Here is a 12,055-nt window from a genome sequence, read left to right as displayed (position 1 = left end):
AACTATTGTACCGGCTTTGTCTGTCCGTCCACACTTTTTTCTGTCCGCACTTTTTCCGTCCGCACACATCTTAAAAACTGCTGAGGCTAGGGGCCTGCAAATTGGTATGTTGATCATCCATCCTCCAGTCATTAAACATACCAAATTGCAGCCTCTAGCCTCAGTAATTTTGTATTTTATTTGCTGGTTTAAGCTATCATAATCGTGCTTTCTGGCAACGATATAAGATAGAGCCACCACCAGGCCGTACTTAAAGTTTCGTGGGTCGCGGCTCATACAGCATTATACCGAGACCACCGGAAGATAAATCTATTTTCGGTGGCCTTGTTTATACGCTGTAGCGCCGTGCAGAAAACTCGATTGCGCCGAAGAAACTTAAGCGCATTTTTTACTTGTTTTTAAGTTATAACCAAGGTTATAGGCCAAAGTATCTTGAAATTGTCGCGGTGGGATCAGGCTTAAAATTGACAGCCAGGCAATTTGGGGTTTTAAATAATGTAAAGGATTTATATTTATTAGGAGAGAGTATGTGATTGCAGTTGTTAGTGATATATATATATATATATATATATATATATATATATATATATATATATACACATATATATACATACATACTGTATATATTATAAAGTACTTAAGAGGCCAGATCACGAAAACGACGAAAATTGAGTCATTTTCCTATATAATACCCACGTTGCCTCATCTCCGGTAGTCTTCATATCAGATGTGAATTAGATAATGGAATTGCACAAACAGTCTAACACAAAATAATTCAGAAATCATGGCAAACTTTATTTGAGTTTGGAGTCACCGGACGCAGTGAACTACCTTGTATGACTTGTATGAGTGTGTGCTATGCATGTGAAGTGTGACATAGCATGAATTATTTAGCAGAAGCAGGTCCCCATTGTGTTTTCAGATTGAATCCAATATGGCCGCCCCACGTTACCTGACCTACGTCATCAATATGTTCAGAGCATCAACTTCAGGTATACGGGTATTGCAGAGTGAGATTTCGTGGAATTGCATGCTGCCGATTTTGCGTAGTCCGAACGACTACAAAAAGCCCTCTTGAGAAATTGATTACTAGGCCAAATGTACTTCTTGGGTATCAGAAAATTGACAGAAATCTTTCACGTTGAAAATTGATCCCTGTTACCCCCTTTTCCTGATGCCGAGAGCAGCCAGATTTGTTGAACAGCTGAAGCACCAGTATGCTGTAAATGTGCTTCGCTGTCGAACTTCTCCAAAGTTCCAGAGGTCCTTTATCCAGTCACACCGTTGGAGTGTGGAACAGCCTCCCAGACAGTGTCGTGCAATTGGAACTTCAGAAGATCAAGCGAAGATGCATTGCATTTTCAAAATTTTTCTTATTTCTATCTATTTATTTAATAGTTTGTTAATTTAGTTTTTCTTTTTTAATAAGTGATCTCGTCTTTCTGTATTTTCCATTACCTTCTGTTCCTTTTCTTATATGAATACCATAATGTTCTTTGGAAGCTTGAATTTCAAGTCAGTGGCCCCTGTGGTGGGCTTCTTGTATACGAATGGAGTTCATCTTCTGAATAATAATAATAATAATAATAATAATAATAATAATAATAATAATAATAATAATAATAATAATAATAATATTCTTTGGAAGCTTGGATTTCAAGTCAGTGGCCCCTGTGGTGGGCTTGTTGTATATGAATAGAGTTCTACTTCTGAATAATAATAATAATAATAATAATAATAATAATAATAATAATAATAATAATAATAATAATATCTCATAGTGAACTTTTCGTAGCTTTGTAAGGAGAAGTGTGAAGTTAAAAAGCCGCTTGTGTTATTATTTGTTTTGCTGAATCATCACTGCATAACAGATGTACTTCCGGTACGTGTGTTGTGTCTGAAAGGTAGAAAGCATCTCGTGCAATGCATTTCCACGCTATTCCACTAGAACAGTGATTCTCAAACTGGGTGTCGTCTCACCCTGGGACAGTGCCTAGGGGTGCCGCAAGATTGTCATGAATTTTGTCTAGCTAGATCGTCTCAAAGAACATTTGTAAAAAAAGAAGAAGTTTGCAGAAGTCTTCATATAATTGTTATCAGTGTGTCTACTCTAATTATGTTTATCGAATTCTTCTGATATGCTCTTCGTTTGTACAGGATATTTCTGCATGTATGGTTATGCTGATTTTGGTTTGAGTGTGGATAATAATTTTATTTTTTGAATAAGAAGTTTATTAAATAAGAAGGGTTGCCGCGGTAATGATTGCATTAGTTAGGGTGCCATCACTAAAAAAAAAGATTGAGAACCACTGCACTAGACCTATATTGTATAGGTAATATGCTTTTATCTTCGAATGTAAACTTAATGGAACGCATGATTTTTATTTACGAATGAAGATATTTTTTTATGCTCTTCAAGGTTTTCAATGTATATGTATATTTTAATTCCACGTCTATATTTTGCGGTCGATTTTCAAGATAAATCTGAATTGTGGAATAATAATATACCTGCACAATGCTCTGAGAGTAACTTGGATAAATTGTAAAAAAAGTCTACGGTGGCTTCTCTCCTAATTTCATTAATTAATATTTTATTCAAATGTTAAACACTGACTACATAAATACCTGTAAAGTCTGATGTATGGAAATGACAGTAGAGTAATTAATAGGTTTGCCTGATGATTTCATTTTAGTAACTCGACAAGATGTCTTGTCAGTCGTATGAGATAAGGGTGGGCATTTTCCTCAGTACTGAGTACATTTTATATGCAATTAGTATATATATATATATATATATATATTATATATATATATATATATTATACATATACATACATACATACATTACATACATACATACATACATACATACATACATATATATATATATATATATATATATATATATATATATATATATATATATATATATATATACACACACATACACACGTGTGTGTGTGTGTGTACTGAGTGGAGGAAAATACCATGTAAGTACTGGAATAAAACAGTAAATATTGCGGTAAATTACCCAGGGGTTAGTTCATGGAATTACATAGTCATTGCAAATAACACGCTGATGATTTAGGACCGAGTCCTTTTAAGCTGTGAGTAAAATCAACACCTGTTGTGTACCTTTGGTAAATGTGCAGAATCTAAGTACTTTCTGTCATGTGTACTTTCACTTTTTCATAAGTACTCATCAGGGTGTCGAATAGGTGTGTCGAGTGAGTTTACGCAACCCTTCTGTTTATGATATCGAATGAATATTCATTAAAGTGTCGAGTAGGTTTTTGTAACCCTTCAGTTTGTGAAGTCGAATAAATATTTATTAAAGTGTCGAGTAGGTCTTCGTAACCCTTCAGTTTATGAAGTCGAATAAATATTCATTAAAGTGTCGAGTATGTTTTCGTAACCCTTCAGTTTATGAAGTCTCGATAAATATTCATTAAAAGTGTCGAGTAGGTCTTCGTAACCCTTCAGTTTATGGAGTCGAGTATTCATTAAAGTGTCGAGTAAGTTTACGCAGCCCTTCAGTTTATGAATTCTAATAAATATTAATGGAAGTGTCGCATAGGTTTTTGTAACCCTTCAGTTTATGAAGTCGAATAAATATTCACCGAAGCGTCGAGTAAGTTCACGCATCCCTTCAATTTATGAAATCTAATAAATATTCCTTGAAGTGTCGAGCAGGCTTACGCAACCCTCCAGATTGCAGCGTCGAATTGTTTCCACTCTCTGAGAACCAAAGCATTGAGTCGACTCTTAAGTCGACGGTTCATCAGAGCAGCTTCCAGTAGCGATGCCATTGAGTGTGATAACCAAATCAAATAATCGGAATTCGGAGGTTTCGTTTTTATTTATTCATTTATTTTTACTTTTTTAATAAGTGGAATCTCTTGTTCCACATGAATAGATTTCATCTACTGAGTAATAATAATAATAATAATAATAATAATAATAATAATAATAGTAATAATAATAATAATATTTCTTTAGAAGTGAATTTCAAGTCAGTGGCTCCTTTGGTGGGCTTGTTCCATATGAATAGATTTTATCTACTGAATAATAATAATAATAATAATAATGCTAATAGATTCACAATTTCGTGAAAAACAATCTGAGTGGATTTTTATTACTCAATAATAATAATAATAATAATAATAATAATAATAATAATAATAATAATAATAATAATTCTTTAGAGTGAATTTCAAGTCAGTGGCCCTTTGGTGAAGCTTGTCCACATGAATAGGTTTCATCTACTGAATAATAATAATAATAATAATAATAATAATAATAATAATAATAATAATAATAATAATAATAATAATAATTATTATTATTATTATTATATTATTATTATTACATATTATTATTATTATTATTTTAGCGGTCAGTTGGTTCTGGAGGCAATTTTTAGCATAAATAGGTGAAGTGATCTTTGCAATTAAGTGTGGTTTATATAATTTTTGATAAATTCATTAATAATTCTATACAATAATATCATTATTCCATCCTAAAGGAGCTGATTCCATACAGTATCATCATCTTCATCATTCCATCATTGTCATCGTTATTGATATAACACTTGAAATATTTCGTGATATAATGATCCTCTCTCCCCAACACACACACTGGCCATCCTCACAGTAAGTCTATAAAGGTTTAGCTGATTTTATCACGTTTACATCTGTTGATATCAGTCTAATCATAAATGAAAATAGGAGGTGAGAGCTAATGAAGCTATGATCATGTGTTTCTGTCTGTCTGTCTGTCTCTCTTTCTCTCACTTGAATTCTGGACCCAGCTGATGAAATGTATGCCTCTTGATATGAAGGACTCTCTCTCTCTCTCTCTCTCTCTCTCTCTCTCTCTCTCTCTCTCTCTGTTCGTCTCACATGAATCCGGGGGACCCATCTGATAAAATGTATGCTTCTTGATATGAAGGATTTTCTCTCTCTCTCTCTCTCTCTCTCTCTCTCTCTCTCTCTCTCTCTCTCTCTCTCCAGCTGATAAAATGTATGCCTCTCTCTGTGAAGTATCGCCTCGCATTATGAATGTATAATACATTGTCTTTACCAGACTTCTCAATGTTGAAAATGTTAATGCTAGTGACAAATTAACATTATTTTATGTACTGAATGTTAATGTTAGGACAGCAGTTACCTCAGTATGTAGATTACAAAAAGACCAGTATTGCGAAATGCAGGAAGGATTATTTATGTAGTCTCCTCTGTAGTTATGTATTCAAAGCACATAGGAAAATTCATCGCACAGATTTCATATGCTTTATTTTTATTTCAACCTAAAACTTAACCATTTCAATAACATAACACCTACTTGTAATAACTGTAATAACTAAGCGAAGAATTCTTTTTTGTACTTACTGCTGGAGTATTGCCGCTGGTTTGGGACACCTGGTGAAACATCTGTTGGTGGAAAACAGATGTTAGTGAATATGTAAAGTTAGATGTCCAATATTTTCTTCAAAAATGTTGTTTACACTTAAAAAAGAAGAGCCCGTGCATATATCAGTTGTAGCTGTCACGCAACCACACGGACAGGTTTTGCTGGTCCGCGTCACAGCTAAATTTAATCATTAAATTTAAAAATCTTGCCCTTGAAACATCGGTTAAAGTGATCTCTTTTAAGATACAGAAAAATAAAATAATTTTCATTATTCACAGTTATATCACAGTAACTTAAATCAGGTGTGTAGATTAATGATATGCATTTAGGGAGAGAAGTCATGCTTTCATAAAACTAATATTTCAAAGAGGTTTTTAAGTAGTTACAGAATTTTAGTGGCTTGTGAGGGTATCTTGGCAAGTTGAGAAGGCAAAGAACTTCTATAGGACCTGGGTACAGGGCGTGAAAAACGTATGGGCACCAGAGAAAGGAAAAGCAAAATTGTAGGGGTTATTGTAATGGCAGGATGTCTCTAATGACTATCAGAATCCAACTCGCAGGCTGAAGGTGGAAGCATAAGCACTACGAGTATAGCAATAATGATAGAGAGCTGAAACTGCTAAATAACTGATATATTCATTTAATGAAGGAAAGACCGATGATAACAATAGCTGATAATGATATGATGGTTATGATAATGAAGCTTTATGAGTAACTGACTGATTGCCTCCTCCATCGAGGGTTAGTGGCCATGGTGTGCGGGGAGTTTGGTTGCCTGGAAGTAATCGAATGTTTGTATTTGTCTGTCTTGCAAACAAATGACCATCACATTGAGGTCTGTGACGCTTCTTCATAGGCAAGATCCCAGGAGATCTGGAGTTGCTACGGGATATCCACACCCACTGACTGAATATATATTTTTTTTTAATAATGACGGTAAATCTCTGTTAACGTAAATACGATGAATATGTAAATGAAATTCACTAAATAACACCTTTTTCTATTAGCTAATTACTGGTATTTGGCTCTTTTTGTGATTTATGTTAGAGCAAGTCAGTTACTACATATTCTGGCTATTGGCTGCGAAGGAAGAACTGTACTTTAGAGTGAATTACATGATATATGTCAACGATACTTTAATTAATTTTTTTATGTTTTATTTTCACCTCAAAATGGAAAACGCCATTTTATACTCTTCAAGCATAGTTGCCTAAATTTTCAACTGAACAAAAATGCGTAATGCAGCTTACTCGCAACATACATCTATGTATGTATGTATGTACTCTACCTACATATCTATATATCTTGCATATAAAAATTTGAATTTGTAAGGAAAACTAGTTTTTAATATTTTTGTTTATGCATTTTTTGGGGAAGTAATTTTACCAAACGTACCCAAAATTTCCCGTGATGTCTCTTAGCGAATTTCGTCTTATCGAATAGTTCTATTTTTATATTTTTTCCCCCAGAACTGTCGGAGGGCCCGAAAAGTCACGAGTAGTTTCCGGAGACATAAATCTGGAAGAAACAATCACGGGGCCTTAATATTCTCCCACGTTCATAAAAAGCAACTTCCTTTTGTGTGTGCGTGTGTGTGTGTGTATGTATGTGTGTGTGTTTGTGTCGTACTTTTTGAAATAAAACTTTTTTAAAGCGGGTAGTGTTTCGGATGAGGAGGAGGAGGAGGAGGAGGAGGAGAAGAAGAGAGAGAGAGAGAGAGAGAGAGAGGGACCTCAGAAACGTGGCAGAGCCTAAAGGGGCCTCCTATCTACTCCTTGCCCCCTCCCCCTTATCCCTTCCCCTCCCCTATACCCCCTTTCCCTTCCCCTCTCCCTCCCTTCCCCCTCCTATCCCTTCCTATATTCCCCTGTCCCTTCCCCTCCTATCCCTTCCATTTTCCCCCTTCCCACCTCCCCCTCTTATAAAATTGACACCTTCCCAGTCCCCTCCTCCCCTTCCTATTCTCTCCTCCCACTCCCTCCCTCCTATAAAATTGACACCCCTCCCTCCTCCTCCCCTCCTCCCTCTCCTCCCTCCTCCCACTCCTCCTCTCCCTCCTATAAAATTGGCCTCTCCCATCCCCCTCCCCCCTTCCTATTCTTTCCTCCACTTCCTCCCCTCCTGTCACCTCCCCTCCTATAAAATTGACACCCCTCCCATCACCCTCCCCCTTCCTCTTTCCCCTCCCACTCCCTCCCCTCCTCTCGCCTCCCCTCCTATAAAATTGACACCTCTTCCTCCACCTCCTCCCCTTCCTATTCTCTCCCTCCCACCCTCCCTCCCCTCCTATAAGATTTACACCCCCCCACCTCCTCCTCCCTTCCTATTCTCCACATCCCACCCCTCCCCTCCCCTTTCAACGCTCCCCCCTTCCATCCCCTCTCCCTCCTATAAAATTGACACCCCTCCCATTCCCCTGCCCCTTCCTATTTTCCCCATCATCCTCCCCTCCCTCCCCTCCTATACAATTGACACCCCCTCCCTCCACCTCCTCCCCTTCCCTGCCTCTCCCTCCCCTCCTATAAAATTTACACTCCTCCTCCACCTCCCACACCTTTTTATTCTCCTCTCCCCACCCCTCCCCTCCTCCTCCCCTCCCCCTCCCCTCCCTCCTCCCCCTCCTATAAAATTGTGACACCCACTAAGTGCTAGAAGAGAGGGGGAAGATTCTCTTCTCTCCAGCAAACCATAAAAATTTTACTCGGCCGTGTCGCCTAAACTTGCGACATATCACTCATAAAATCACGGTTTATTATTGTTTCAGTAAACTTCGGTCCGCTTTACGAGGTGGGCCAGACAAAAAATGCATACGTTATGAAGTGGAAACTCTTTAATTGATTCATTTGAAAGTATTGCGTTCTCTCTCTCTCTCTCTCTCTCTCTCTTTCTCTCTCTCTCTCTCTCTCTCTCTCTCTCTCTCCTTTTAGGTGGAGTGCTGTTGCTGATGTTGATGCTTATGTTTTCTCTCTCTCTCTCTCTCATTAGCTATCTCTCTCTCTCTCTCTCTCTCTCTCCTTTTAGGTGGAGTGCTGTTGCTGATGTTGATGTATGTTTTTTTCTCCTCTCTCTCTCTCTCGTAATCCTATCTATCTGTCATTTAAGTATTTATGTTATATGTATATATATATATATATATATATATATATATATATATATATATTCTTTCTATATAGAGAGAGAGAGAGAGAGAGAGAGAGAGAGAGAGAGAGAGAGAGATCTATATGTATACATATATCTACTATATATATATATATATATATATATATTATATATATATATAAAACTTATAACAAGAATAATCAGTACAGTATAAACCATATCTCACCCCGGGCCATGAATTTTAAATTGCCGTATACCCAATTCTTTGTGTGTTTGTGTTTTAGAAAAATAATATCTCAAGATTGAGCGAAGTGAATTCGATCGAAATTAAGAGAAACATCAAGTGGGTATCCATCTTGGAACGATTAAAAATCATCAATTGTTAAGCCCGTTGCTTCTCAAACGGTTATCATTACTATCGGGTAGGTCTTTAAATGAACGCGCCAAATTGATGTCCATCCAACTGTAATCACCTCTGATTGAAATATTGCGTAAACACACGAACAGACACAGACAAAAAAACGAGCACTTTCACAGACAGCCACGAGTAAATAATATAATGTCCTTCCAACGGCATTTATAAAGGTAATGACAAAATAAACGCTTTAGATACCACCAGCGTTTTGACTGACAAATTTGTTAAAATATTCGATTGGTAATTGCTAGCTAGTTTCTGGTCTATTATCTTTTATCAAGTTATTTGCTAATTGTAAATTGCTGTCAATCTTACAATCATTTTTTTTGTTAAGTGATTTTCATCATCAAATTATTATAGGGTCTTTCGATTATTATTTTTGTTGTATTTCCTAAGGTTTTAGTGATGTTATTTTGGTTACAGTAACATATTTCATTCACATTTAAATTCGCGACTGCATTTTGGGATTTCAAGTTTGTGTTGGGAAAGGAGATGTATATTTAATTAATTTTTTCTTTTCGTGTTTAGTTCCAAGGGGAGTAAAATATTTTATTTGGTATCATCTTTTCTTATTAATTCTAACTTATCACCTTTTTTACTATTTATTAACTCACTTTCTCTTTTTTTACACTTTATCTTTGTAACCCTCTGGAAACTTCTCCTCCTTTTTTCTCTCTTTCTTTCTTGATATTTCATCTCTCTCTCTCTCTCTCTCTCTCTCTCTCTCTCTCTCTCAAATTAAAAAAAAAGTTAAGTCTTCCCTTGCGAGTTAACAGTATTTTGTTTTCGCGATTAAAATATTCATGTATGTAACTCCCCCCCCAGCCAAGGGGGCGGAGGAGGAGGGGGGGGGAGAGGTGGGGCGGGGAGTGTGGCGGCTGGAAAGCCAAGGACCCTAACCTAAAACTGGACTCCAGCACTTGGGCGGTTTACGATCTGGAACGCTGGATGAGCTGCCGACTGGAAGTTCCAGGGAGAATGGAGAACAGCTCGCGACGAGAGACGGATGGCTAGAGAGGGGAAAAAGTGAGAGAGAGAGAGAGAGAGAGAGAGAGGTGAGGGTGGAGGGTGGAAGGGGAAAAGGAGATTGGAAGTGAATTAAAACGAAGGGAAGGGAAAATTAAGGCTGTTAGTAAGGAATGAATTTATAGATTGAAAGGGTAATGATTGAGTGGTGTATATATATATATAATTATATATATACACATACATACTGTAAATATACAATATATTATATATATAATATATATATATATATATATATATATATATATTATATATATATTATATATATATATGTATATATCCATACATGTATGTATGCATATATATATATATATATATATATATATATGGTATGTATATATATATCATATGTATATATCATATATATACATGTATGTATATATATACACACACACACAAACATACATACTTACAGAAACAGAGAGTGAAAAACTTGTTCTAATTGAAGCTATACAGAGTAAAAGCAACACTTCTCCTTGAGGCCTGTCCAGTAATACCAGCTCAGGACAACAACCAAACCAAGTAAAAAAAAAAACACACAAAAAAATCACAAAAAACTACCGAAGAGGGTACAAGGGAAAGAGACGAATAACGGATGGGGGGAAACGCCAATGTGGCAACAAATTCCGGCTCGATTCCTGACCGGTTATTTGATTCACTTCGTTTGAGTTCTAACCGCACTCTCTCTCTCTCTCTCTCATCCTCCATCCTCTGGGTGGGTTGGTTGGGCGGGAGACGGGCCGGTAGCCGGGCGGGCGACGGGCGGTTGTGACAAGATTACACATCTCACGGAATAATAATAATAATAATAATAATAATAATAATAATATCCTTTATTTCCTCTCAGGGCCATATTCATTGAATAAACAAATTCAATAAACACAGTCTAGATTCATAAGATAAGATGATAAAAATGATAATCTGCAATATCCACACATTTGCTGAAGAAGTAGAAAAAGTAGAATTCATTATAATGGTAATGACAGTAATTATATGGAGAATAATCGTAAAAAAAATAATAAAAATTATAACAATTAAAAATACAGATTGCAGACGATTAATTTCCAGCTAGGAACCTTAGGTGGTTCCAGAAGTCAGGCCCGGCGCAGTTTACTCGCCGATTTTATTTTTGTGATTGTGTTACGTTACGGTGGAGGAAGAGAAGTGAAGAGAAGGACTTATTAAACATTAACTTCGTTGATACTATTGGTCATTGGGTGTCTTTTTTTATCATTGGCAGCTTCCCAAGATACTCTGCGATTGCCGTGTGTACTGAGAAGGGATGAGAACGGAACAGATTACTATACTTTATCATGTAATTTTCTCTTATTATCAGTTTCATTCAGTTCGTTTAGTGATTTTGACAGTTTTTGACACTATTTTTTTTTTTGTTTCGTTCTTGTTCCTGATTAATAAGGTTTTTTATTTGTCTTGATTTCTGACAATTTTTTTTTTTCTGAATTTCTCATCTCTAAATTTCTCTCTCTCTCTCTCTCTCTCTCTCTCTATATATATATATATATATATATATATATATATATATATATATATATATATATATATATGTATATATATATATATATATATATGTATATATACATAGTATATATATTTGTGTATGCATGTGTATGTGTCTATGTATGTATGTATTATTTATGATATATGTATGCATGTATGTATGTATGTATGTATGAATGTATGTATGTATGTATGTATGTATGTATGTATGTATGTATGTATGTATGTATTTATGCACAGGCAAACCGAATTTCTTTATTATTTCCAAAATAGCTTGAGGTTCTTTTCAAATCTGTCCCATTGCTTTGCTTTTAAAAATCCTGAAAGTATTTCCTGACACGAAAATTTAGAAACGCATTTCACACTTCCAATGTTCTTGCTAATATTTTTTGTTATATATAGCTTTTTCTAGCACCTCCTCCGTTGATGATCGTTCTTTCTCTCTAATGACTGGATGAAATTCTGAGCATGCTAACTGGACACAGCTTAGATGTCTATACAGAGAAGGTTGGCAGTGGTGCATTGTAATTTTCCGTCTTTTTTAAAATTTACACTATAACTTGTAGAGTAAATAATTATCAAATT

General features: G+C 35.8%; 1 protein-coding gene and 1 long non-coding RNA gene across 4 annotated transcripts in view; one reads left to right on the top strand and one right to left on the bottom strand.

Annotated features, from left to right (window-relative positions):
* pb (proboscipedia) overlaps positions 1-12,055 on the bottom strand; it is a 236,190-nt gene that overhangs the window by 16,770 nt on the left and 207,365 nt on the right. For all 3 annotated transcript variants that reach the window (XM_067119840.1, XM_067119841.1, XM_067119843.1), the window contains one exon: positions 5,391-5,432. In XM_067119840.1, the coding sequence (XP_066975941.1) occupies positions 5,391-5,432 (42 nt within the window). The remainder of the gene's footprint in view (positions 1-5,390; positions 5,433-12,055) is intronic.
* LOC136847861 (uncharacterized) overlaps positions 1-12,055 on the top strand; it is a 558,451-nt gene that overhangs the window by 376,940 nt on the left and 169,456 nt on the right. The gene's annotated exons all lie outside the window — the stretch shown is intronic.

The sequence above is a fragment of the Macrobrachium rosenbergii genome, chromosome 17, assembly GCF_040412425.1.
Source record: "Macrobrachium rosenbergii isolate ZJJX-2024 chromosome 17, ASM4041242v1, whole genome shotgun sequence".
NCBI lineage: Eukaryota > Metazoa > Arthropoda > Malacostraca > Decapoda > Palaemonidae > Macrobrachium > Macrobrachium rosenbergii.
This window is presented reverse-complemented; position numbering and strand designations above follow the sequence as displayed.